General features: G+C 33.7%; 1 protein-coding gene across 7 annotated transcripts in view; it reads left to right on the top strand.

Moving 5' to 3' along the window:
* Positions 1-1337: 1337 nt before the first annotated feature.
* The window catches only part of LOC131434168 (elongation of very long chain fatty acids protein 6), a 79417-nt gene continuing 68000 nt past the window's right edge, over positions 1338-12754 (top strand). Inside the window, exons 1-2 of one of the 7 annotated variants that reach the window (XM_058600819.1) lie at positions 1338-1488; positions 6019-6368. In XM_058600819.1, coding sequence (XP_058456802.1) covers positions 6196-6368 — 173 coding nt within the window. In that variant the 5' untranslated portion in view covers positions 1338-1488; positions 6019-6195. Of the gene's footprint in view, positions 1489-5075; positions 5271-5532; positions 5898-6014; positions 6369-12754 lie in introns of those variants that run through there. The other 6 variants (XM_058600818.1, XM_058600824.1, XM_058600817.1 and 3 more) reach the window with 6 other exon arrangements.

The following is a 12754-nucleotide window of genomic DNA, read 5'->3' on the forward strand; positions in this document are numbered from 1 at the left end:
TTTCCAGGCATTTGAAAAATAGTATCAAAGCAAGTTTAATGCTCCATTCTGAATAAACGGTAGATTTCGCATAATGAATTAAGATCAACATTACCACCTCAGAATAAAAACTTTTTCTTCAACTTCTACTATGATTCTTCAATCGAATTTGTTCGTTTTTATAAGAAAGATGGAGTAATCAAAAATTTTCTTACCGATTTGACAGCTCTTGCTGAAAGTATCATCTCTAAGCAAGCAGCGTGTTGATAGTTCATTTTTTTTAACAGAAACTAGTGTAATATTGATTTCTCGAGTACTAGAATGTTTAGCGATCGAGTACCATTTAATTTGGATACTTTACTAACTGTTTTTTTCCACTTCTACTATCATTTTTTAATTGAATTTGCCCGTTTTTGTAAGAAATCGTAACTTTTTTTAAATAATCGAGTAATTCGAAATTTCCGACATCCCTTAGAGTATCATCTCTAAAAAAGCAGCACCTCTACATTTCATTGCATCGTCATTGTACCAATCACTCGTTCAGAGTCTCATCGGAAGTCAAGCCACAAATAAATTACAATTTTCTGAAAAAAATGAATATCATTGTACCACAGAGAACGGACATCCAAGCTAACAGAGTTAAAAAAGTTGTGTAAAGCGTACCAGTGAAAACTTGTTTGCTACTCGGTGATCACTTTGCCAAACAACCGTTAATTTTTTTCACACATTGAAATCACTAATTGGATGTCTGTTTGCTGTGCCTGTACTTTGACAGCTTCTTTACTGCTCAACTGCAGCCCTATCTGTGTGTCGATTTTCCGTTAAAAAACCAATTACGTATAGATGGCGCAATTGACAACCTGAAATATTTCGCTATAATTGTATCTTGTATGCAACTTTTTCCTGAATTCTCACCCATGGAATTTGGATGCATTTTACGTTAAGTTGTAGATTTATCTCAAGTAAATACAGGATTTTACTACTTGTATGTCTTCAAAGATAGTATTGACAAGTATTCGAAAACTATTAACATACCGATCAAGCAAAAATTTTATTGCTTTGATTTCATACCTACCCTAATAACAATGTCTTTTTGAACAATGTCGTTACATCTAATAGGATACCTTACACGAGAACCAGTAATGTCATTATTACCAAGTAATTTAATTTTGACTGAACGTGTAAGTGCAGTAATGCCGAAATCTCCATACAAAGTTCTAATGTAATTACCTAGTCGATCATTAGGTTTCATTACCGGTTCTCGTGTAAGGTCCCCTACTAGACGTATTAATTTGCGAACGATGACGTCACAGTCGCTATAAAAATGTGTATCGGTAATATCATACCTGCTATCGAATCCCTTGGTGCCGCCAATCTGTCACTTTGCAAAAGTTTGGTGTGCGAGTGCCGAGTTGTGCGAAAGTGTGCAGTCCGATGCAATCACGCCTGGAGCCACATTTCTTGCAAATATTCGCGGTTTCTGTAAACAAATTTTCGTGACTGTGTTATGTGAGAATAATTTTCCATATTGTGCTGCGCGTCTGAAGTTTTTTAATTGTTATACATTGATAAAACAGAATAACCATACATAGCGGCTCAAAGAAATCACTTTCCCTTGGAGAAAATTATTGTCTCGTTTGCGAGTGTGTGTTTGTGCTATAGCTAATCAAGAGATCTTTCAGTGTGGGTATGAAGAATCGTGATATCATCCGCACACTGGCATAAAATGGTGTTTTCACGGTTACAATTTCATAGGCAAAAGTTCACTAATTACAGATTAATCGTAATTACCTATAATAAAAACGATCGTAATCGAAAGAGGTGTGTTTTGGCGGTATGCATATCACTAGTTTGAATTACGAATTGGATGAGTATAGTAATTTTTCCAAGTAATGCCTATTCTAAAGTAACAGGAAATAAATTCAATCAATTGTGCTATCGATACTAAAACATATCTGCAAATGATAATTTCGCTATGTTTACTTGCTCTCGATTATTACCATACTATAGGCAATTATTCCCTTAAACTATTATTAAAAACTATTTAAAAAATGCAAGAATATTAATAAATAATTGAAAGAAAAGGACAGGTAGGCATATTCGATGTTCATAGAAATTTGTGCTATCATACATAATTCTTATTGATATATTCATAATGTCGTACAGATACAGATTACATTTCATAATGTATTCGATTCCGTCTTTATAATTATATTGATAACATAGAAGCACAATTTGCTTTTCTAATATTTTAGCTAAGCCAAACAAACGACTTTTAGATCCCTCTGAATATAAAATCATTCAGAATTTTTCTGTGTTTTTCGGGTGTTTCTTTTGAATCTTTTGATTAAATTTGATTTTATGATGTATCATTAAAAGTAAATGTATAAATCTGTTGGTTTTGAATACAATCATAAATAAGATTGATTCATTCATGGAGTTCGGAGTGCTTGTTACAGAAATGAAATTTACCTTCAGAATAAACATGACCGCAGATAACACGTGCGACCGTCTAACTGAATGGACACATTATATTCATAACTCTTACGTAATTTGCACACGCGTTGTCAATACGAGTTGCAAATATGCAAAGAAATCAATGCTGATAATATGCACCCTAAGACTGGTTTTTGTACTATACCGCTATCCAATGGCAATCACGACACGAGATTCAGAAACCGCTGTCTCGTTCATACAACTTATCTTGCCGGTGAATATGTGCTTTTGAAAACCGATAAGTTTTTCTATCACCCATCACTATTCACTTATGGAAGCCCCAAAGCGACGCCGCTGGTTGCAATTTCTTTATGCATTAGCACAATTCATAGGATTGGTATGTGCATACTCATATGTTTTCCGAAGGAACATCCCAAGAGCCAAACAAAAGTTTATGAATAGACATGTATGCAAAATGTGTCTGGTTAGTCTATGCTAAAATTCAAACTACGAACGCAGAAGATAGGAGAGTTTCGATACACGGGAAATAACCACTCAGAGAGCCAAAGTGCTTTCGACAAGGCTGTATTGCCTGACGAGCATCACGCGATTGGACTCGGTCGATGTGTTAGTGTTTGATTGTTAGGGTGCTTCAAAAACAGTCATGTTATCAAAATTTCAGTTTATTTTTATACGAACTTAAATTTTGACACTGCACTTTTTATATAATTTAGTGTCGTGTCACTTATTTTGAATTCTGTTTAATGAGGGTCTACCATCTAACGCTCGAATAATGATGTTGACATGAAGTGAATATTCAATTAGGAATTTGACTTTAATCTCTCAGTTGAAGTTTTATACCTGCGTCAAATATTTTCAAATCTCCCATATGAGAGCGTAACGAGGTTTTGAGCGAGAATATGTTGAATTGTACTAAAAGTAACATCATTCTTCATTCATGCCATTGGCAATCTGATCAGCAATTTATGATTATATTTAAGACAATAAATGGCTAAAACATAAGTTTTCCTAAATGCGTTAGCAGGGAACAGCGGGTTTACACAGTTAGTTGATAGCAAAGATTATAACATTCTTTTCCATTCCTTTAGCTAGTAATTCAAGTCACACCGTGTACAATTCTACGCCTGCGAGAGGACCAGTTAGAAAATTTGATTTATACGCCGGTTCCGGAGCTACAGTATGATATATGTAATAAAATTAAAATAATGTCTCTCATTTTACTATTAGATGTCTGAACTGATTTCGCCCATCTAAAATTCAAATAAAAAGTCTTAAGGTCCCATAAAAACTTCTCTGATTTCCGGTTCAGGAGATACAGAGTGATTAGTGTAAAAATTTCACATAAATTCATCGGGTTCACAGATTTTGAGAGTTTTTCGATCCCGGACGGCACCCAAAATTTTTATTTTGAACGCACAACGATTTCTCTAGGCCACACTGATTTTCAAAAATTTGGAATCTAACGAATTGGTTAACAATCCACTAGGCAAATTTAACTGATTTCGGTTACACCGTTTTCCGCATTCCGTTTACGAAGGTATCGGAATCGAGAAGTTAAAAGAAGGCCAAAACTAATTTAATAAACAATAATTCAAATTAACATAAACTTATGGTCCCATACAAAATTGGCGAATTTTATCCGATTCCGACCTCCAATTTTGAAATGACAGGGTGATGAGTTTTTAAAATTCAAACCGTTATAGAAGATGACGATACCAAAAAATCTTCAAAGTTGGGCTGAAAACTATTTCAAGTTATTCGTCATACTAATTCATGGACATACGAACTATTTTTGGTTATGCTGGTCTCTAAATACCATTAATTAATGAATTAATGATGATAAAAAAGGGAAACTCACTTCTACATCTCATGAAATGCAGATTCGATTGTCATACGATTTGATTGAAAGGAATAATTTTAAGGTTTCATACAATTTCTGTCTTCGATTTGTCTTGCAGTTCCAAAATTACAAGGAGCAGTTTGAAATTTCAAACTGTCATTTTAAACGACGGTCATTAAAATAACTTCATGAAAACTAAACACTACAAAGAATATTCACGCGAAAAATACATGCTAATGGATAAAAAAAGACATCATCTCACTGCTAGGTGGTTTAAGCACGCTTTTTAATCATAAACATGAAGTTTTGGAAATACTTTTGAACTGTGTTATCCAACCAACTATTAATTTTTAAATCATTTAAACTATGGGCACAACTATTTGTTTGTGCCCCTATATAGTTGTTTATTTATAAATCGCATTACTGAATGCTCAGCTGTTGGAAGCTCATTTAAAAAAAAGAATTCTGAAGAATTTTTTTTGTGCGTATTTACTTGATTTATGGATAAATTGAAACTGTTTCGACAATGGAATTAATCACAGAATAATTTTTTTCTTCAACACACCTCGGAAGCTGGGTGGAGACTCACAAACGTTTGTAACACCCTAGCGAACACACCATCCGGGTGTGTGCATCTGTTTACTCGTTCGAATGCGTTCCGTTTCGTGGGGTGTACTCTCTTTCAATAAAATTGATCCAGCGGAGCTACTACAACACCTTGGCTACCGCCATCAGAGAGCCTTCTGACAGTTTTTCTCTCAGCTTCACCCATCGGCTCTCTCGGGGGCGCGTGTGATCGAAAACTTTTATGAATCCCTCACATCATAGAGCCTACAGCAAGCAACTAGCGTGACCGAAAATTGTTAGCTTAAAATTGTGACTTCATTCATTCGGCCACCAGTCAGTTATCGACCGTTCAGTTAAACATACTGAATTACTAAAAGTTAGTTCCAATCACGGAGTAGTAGAGTGTTCGCCGCGGCTGCATTCTAAAGTAGGAAAGGAAATAAGTTTATAGTCTATCTAGGCTTTCAACAGCTGATTATCTTTAGGATAGTTTATCTAGTGAAACCTTCAAACGGTTGTCAATATTGGCAAATCCATAATTGTTGATGTAATAATTTCCGGTTTGCAGAACGGGATGGTTGCTCCATAGGGAAAGTGGTGTTCAGTGAGTTACATCAGTGAACCGGACCAGACAAGGTCAGGCTCAGTCCAGAACTTAAAACGTGAGCGAAATGCAGTGACACTATTCTGTTTGAGGAACCGTCTGCGAGCAACGAATTTCTCCCGTTTCTTCCGACGTTGAAAGTGATCGCGTGTGATATAACGCGCGTTCGTCTGACAAGACGAAGAGGAAAAAAAATCACGACTATTTCTCTCTCTTCTCCATATCGAAGCATAATTACTCTCTTGGAGATTCCTTGGATTGGTCGGAACGTGAAATCGATTTATGAAACATTGGTGTGATTTCTGAAAGGCCGAATAGTTTCGTAAAATTTTGCTCCGACCGAAAGTTGCATTTGTGCGTTTAGACCTTCGGACACCGGTTACGACGACTAGCAGTAGTCCGTAACCGGCATGAGAAAAGGGAAAGAAATAGTCTAGTTCGTGTCAAGCGGTGCGTCTGCCGTGCAGTGCTACGAATGAATGATGGATATTGTAACTTGTGGATCTTCGAAGCGATTGGTTATATATTGATAAATCCTAATAGCAATATTTTTCTTTCTTTATTGAGACAGGGGGTAGTCATTAAATCCATAGTCGTGCTTAAATTTCAAATATAAAGTGATATAAAATAGTTCAATCGTTGAGGAAAAGTTAAACAACAGCGCCAGCTAGTGAGTGTTACCAAAAAATAGTATAATCAGTAAAATAAGATACACCCAACACGCACCCCAAAGGCAGCCAAAGCAAACATGAATGTCGAGATCACACCAAACTACTCCTACATCTTCGACTTTGAGAATGAATTCATTCACCAGGATACACGTGTCTGGATGGTCAAGAACTGGACCTACGTGTTCTACTATTGCGGAATCTATATGGCTGTGATTTTCGGAGGGCAACATTTCATGCAAAATAGACCAAGGTGAGTAAAACATATACATATTTGAACATTTCGAATAGATAGCACAGTTTTGGAATATCCCACAGTCGTCCAAATACTCTCTCCTGTCATCCCATATTGCTGCTAATCGATAAGGTACGAGAATGATGTCACGAGGTATTCCCGACTAGTTCCGTGAGCGTCGGCAGGTAGACCGTTGCTTAAATTAGCAAACAAACTGCTAAGAACTTGAATACAACGAAACAAAACGCATAGATATCATGTTTTTTTTTGGCTCCGAGAACAGAACAGACCGGTGCGCTGAGTTATGTGAGGTTGTTCTTTCATAATTTGAGTCGTAAAAGCGACTAAGACACAGGAACCTGTTTCAGTGCGCTTCTGAATCGGTAATAATGACGAATAAGTGCCATAAATATTCAGAAGTAGCGAGAGGTTGATAATAAACCAGATTGCTCAGTAGTTCACAAAAGTCAAAAAATAATTTTCCAAGCAATATATTGCTTTTCTTATCGTAATTGTTTTGATTCTGCAAAACTAGAAATTATGTACAATATTTTATTTTGTTTTTTTTTTATATTGATGAGCCTTAAATCTTTTCGTCCCGAGCGTCATTCGGCATAAAGTCGTCTTTATTTATCTTTCGATCCAAAAATAATGTTTGATAAGTTGGCTTCGCTCGCTGTTACGATATAGGTATTCTTGTTTCAGAGAGTTTACATATTGCTTACCGTCTACTTTACTGCTTTCAATCGCAAATATTTTTTTTGTTACAAAGCAAAGCTTGAGTTCCGGTTGTTTAAGAGGTCGGCTTTAGATAATCATTCTGCGTTAAATTCGCACAGTCATTTTCCTTATTTTTCTGATCGTCTTTAACTCATCAGTGCATAGTAAATCAAATTATGAGCGGTTGTTTAATCCTGTGAAAAGATTATTCATTACCATTATTCGTCATACCTACCTTTTACTATTGCTATTTGATTTTCTTTCGAGTTCTTATATTACGATAAAAAAGCTATACATTGGAACAATGTTCTGACGCTGAAATTTGCTTTTAATTTCGACAGATCTTTGAACCGACTCAGATTATATATAAAGGACAGTTATGCAGTGAGTGTGTTAATGTTTCTACTGACAATCTTAGGAAAACAGCCTTTGTAGAAAAACGGAAAAACAGTTTCATCCACTACCGTTAGATAAACTTTTGTGAGAGAAATATAATTTTATTTATAAAAATGAACTGAATAAACTGATATTTCTGCTTTGAATTTCAGTTGAATGATACAGAAGAAAACTGCCAGAAATTTTATTGTGTACAAATGATTGCATAATTGTTTTTTTTGTTTCGATTAGATGTTTTACCCTGATGGTTACTCACATCTTCGTACTAAAAAAAACTTTCTAATGCTATATTCGGGGTTGGAAATCGATCCCAGGTGGGCTGCATCGACTTACCCATCCCATTATACCCATATATATATATATACATATATATGTATATATATATATATATATATATATATATATATATATATATATATATATATATATATATATATATATATATATATATATATATATATATATATATATATATATATATATATATATATATATATATATATATATATATATATATATATATATATATATATATATATATATATATATATATATATATATATATATATATATATATATATATATATATATATATATATATATATATATATATATATATATATATATATATATATATATATATATATATATATATATATATATATATATATATATATATATATATATATATATATATATATATATATATATATATATATATATATATATATATATATATATATATATATATATATATATATATATATATATATATATATATATATATATATATATATATATATATATATATATATATATATATATATATATATATATATATATATACATAATTGCTGTAATACAAAGTATTGTACACAATAATCTACCAACTGTACCCTATCTTGCAGACTCATGGTAATTTATAAACTCATGACCATCTATTGAGTGCGACAACGCATTTACTTTAGTTTTGATTCTTTCATCTGATGTAAAAGTGTATTCTAACGGAGTATAAGCTGTGTGAACCAGAATTACCCGTTCACTATTCGCCATAGCAAATTCACTAATTCGCCATTAACACGATATCTTTCGAAGTTGAACTCCAACGCATCCAAATAATGTATCTAAATTGATCAGGAGACTTGTCTCAAGTGCGTAAAACAGTTTATATGAAAATATGCTAAGTACGACCTTGAAACTTTAAAATGATGTTCTCAGACAATATTGCTATCTACAGGGTTGTTACGGTCGCGTGAATTTCGCGGTTTACGCGGTTGGTTAATTTTCCCGTTGATTAAACCAAAATTTACTAGAAAGCGGTTCTAGAAAATGTTCAGTGGACAAAATTTAGATTTTATTCTCTTCGATCGCGAGTGATACAAGTTGCTATTTCAACAGAAATAGTTAAATCACAAAAACTTTTCGATATATGTGATTGCGTTTTCTCATTCCAATGCAGAAATCGAAAGATTTTCGCACTCAAGGTATTGATGTCTGATGGAAGATATCGTCTTAGTGAAAACACATTCAATAATGCTAAGTACGTAATAAATGAAATGCCATTCTTCAATAATATGGTCACAAATTTTGAGTATGATTAAAATCGCATTCTTAAAGCAAAATTTGCACGACAGGCTTACGAAGCGAAGTTTGACAAGAAAAGAAACGAAGAAGTTCTGGGATTCCATCCGTTGTGATAAGAAATTGTTCTAATAGTTTGTTGGTTCCACTATCCAACCTTTTTAATTGTTCTTTGCGCTCTGCAATTTTCCCTGAAATATGGAAGAAATCCTATGTGAAATTGATGCTTCCTTCCCCAAATTTAGTAACGTACACTTTCTTCATCATACCTTCTTTACAACCACGACTACAAGTAGATTCTGTATACATCGATTTCGCTGCTTCGTTCGACAAAATCAATCATCACATAACGATCTCCAAGTCAATCTACTTAAGACTGGGATTAAACGGATAATTTTTGAATTCGCTTCGAGCATATCCAACTGGTAATGAAATGATAGTGGGAATACTAGCCTGTACAACCTCATCATTTGCTGTTACCTCTGGAGTTCCTCAAGGAAGTCACCTTAGACCGTTATTAATTTTATTGTATCTCAACCATCTAAATTTTCTATCAAGTGTATGAAACTATCGTTTGCCGATGACTTTCATATTTCATATTTCGAAATGGTTTTAAATGCTACTAAATGCTCCGTCATCTCTTTTAGTAGCAAAAATTCTGTATTCAAGTCCAACTATAATAACGCGCATCGTTTGTTAAGGACCTGCGTGTTCTTCTGGAATCCAAGTTAAATTTTAAAGAGCACATAGAGCTTACTGTGTTCTAAACCTCTAAGCTATTAGGATTCATTATTCGCGTTACTAAAAAAATCTCTGATGTACATTGCTTGTATGCTCCGTATTGCGCTTTAGTTCACTCAACTCGAATATGCTGCGGTTATCTGGTCACCTTATTACCAAAACGATATCCAACGCATTGAAGCGATTCAACGCAAATTTGTCCGATTAGCTCTCCGCCGTCTTCCATGAATATATCCTTTAAACTTATCGAGTTACCATGACTGCTGCAAACTGATTGGTCTCGATTTATTATTTGTCCATCGAGATGTTTGTAAGGCTAGTTTTGTGGCAGACCTGCTTCAGTCGCAGATCGATTGCTCAGAGTCATTGCAATTATTACAATTAGACAATCGACGTCGTAATCTACGATTCTATTTTTTTCTTCAAATTCCCTATGTTAGAACTAATTATTGATATAACGAGCCGATTGGTAGCATGTGACGCATATTTAACAAATGTTTCAATTCTTTCGACTTTCATTTATCACGTAATGTTATCAGGAAATCGTTCCTCATGTTATTGTATCACTTGATTTAGTTGCCATAGAAGCACTAGATTTAAGGAAAATGTATTATTTGTAGGATTGTAATTTGTTGATGCAAAAGATAAGGAGCTTTTATGCCTGCTGGAGAACAAGTTTGACAGAAACTACCTCCAGTGGACTTTTCCCTGATCCAAATAAAACAGCAAAAGATGAGGAGGAAAAGAAAGACATTTAAAATAAAATCTGACAACAGGAGAAGGCTCTATTATAATTGAAACTGAAATTAAAAAGAGTAAATCATGTCATCCTGATGTGGTCTACCTTAAAATTCTTCTTACCAAGAAGGAAATGCTTGCCGAGCAAGATGTTGAAGCAAAAAAAAAATTGTCTTCGCTGAAGTCTGTTTAACTATTAATTAACTAAGAACATCGAAAAAGATGTAGAATAAAAATACAATTATTTTCATGGGGTTTCTCGAAGTGACGTGTTGTATGCGAACTTATTTATTGCGTTCATATGACAAACTTATGCAGATTTTTAAAGTATATATAAGGGAATTTTCAAGTTCTGCGGAAATTATCACCTGCATAAAAATAGTTGTCTAACGCTTCACTCGAACATCGCGCGTTTCAGTTTTCAATTTCGCGCGGATTTAGCGTGTTTTAGTTTTTGACTTCGCGCGGATTTCGCGCGTTTTGATTTTGAAATTTTTCGTAACAACCCTGTATCTATTGAAACGATAATTGAAAAAAAACCATTTTTTATAGAGTCTTCCCCTTGAATTATACAAATTATTCAAAAAGTCCACCTGTTTTAGGATTTAGGGCACTGACAAAGGAAGGAAAAATACCTCGGCAACCGAAACCATTCAACAGTTTGAAAAAGATGTCAAAACATATCGCCAAATAATCAGTGCCAAAATTTATGAAGATTTTTTTCAAGAGGATCCGTCAGTTAGCCTACAATCGCTTTAAAGCGAATGTTGAGAAATTTAATCGGTTGTGCTAGTCCTATATTGACTACATACTCTACTCTGAGTCTGAAATTTGGAAATATAATTTAGGTTCCGTCTTTATTACAGGTCCAGAATTCAGTTCTAGAAAAAACAAATCCTGAATTCAGTTCTAGACTCCAGGTCCAGAATTGAGTTACAATTTCAGAAACCACGTACAGAATTTAGTTGCCAGAATTCTAGAACTGAAATTGACTTCTGGGAACTGAATTTTTAACCTGAATACTGTAACTAAAATCCAGGTTCAAGAGCTGGAATTCAGGTCCCGAATTCGAAATGAAATGTTTTTTTTTAGAATTAAGTTCCAGATCCAGATTACAGAATACAGAACCAGAATCGTTTTCCTGAACCTTGGAACTGCCTTTCGAAACTGGGTTCTTGACATGATTTCCACAGATAAATTCTGAACTGGATTTTGAAATACGATTCTGGATCGGTGTTCTGGATCTTAAATTTGGGCCTAGACCAGAATTCAGATCTAGAATTCGTTTTCGAAATTAGAATCCGTGATTCATAACTCTGGACCTGGATTCTGGAACTTGTATTCTAATTCAAATAAGAATAACCGTTCAGAATTCAGTTCAAAATTTTTTCTTTTAGAAATCTGAATTCAGTTACAATTTTCAAATCCAACATTCCGGAACAAAAATTGATTTCTCGACCAAAATTTAGGAAATTAGTTCCAGAATCCAAGCTCACAATTCACGTCGTGAGCTCTGAACCTGATTTCTTGTCCTAAAACTTAAAATTTATGTTCAAACCAAAGTTCAGTTTCAGAATTCAGTTCCAGGTCCATTCTGATAGTGAAACTAAATTAGGGGCCAGACTGTCGAAATACTGAAACTAAAATTCTGATTTAGATCAGTTTCAAAATTTAATTACAGAATACCGGTCCAGAACTAGGATTTCCAGCATTCACACTGTACATAATCAAATATTCAACATTATTGTATTACTTCCACTGAAAACTAGAAACGCGCTACAAAAGATATTAAAGTTCGATTTTTTTGTCCACAGCTGCAAATCACACTTGCCAAGTCTGACTTTTAGTCATTGAAAGATGATTTTTTTTTATTTTTCGTTGTATAGAAAATATTGTGGTCGTCCACATTTTTCAAAAATATAAAACCGAAGCATTTTAAAGCGTTCAGAAACTGTTTTTCTATAATTGCAAAAAAGGGTAAAATCAAGGATGTTTTAGCAGGGGAGGTTTAAATTTTTTTTTTTGAATTTTTTAAATACATTTTTCTAACATTCAAAATATTTTAAAATTTTGACGTTGAAGTGCTTCGGTTTCATATTTTTTTTAAATGTAGAAACCTACAATTATTAGGTATTTCTAATATCCATTCAAACATGTGTCTCCATTAAAGTTCTATTAGAAAAAAACGCTTGGGACAAAACTAATAGATTAGAGTTCTATTCAATGGA

Source organism: Malaya genurostris, chromosome 3 (genome assembly GCF_030247185.1).
Source record: "Malaya genurostris strain Urasoe2022 chromosome 3, Malgen_1.1, whole genome shotgun sequence".
NCBI classification, from domain to species: Eukaryota; Metazoa; Arthropoda; class Insecta; order Diptera; family Culicidae; genus Malaya; species Malaya genurostris.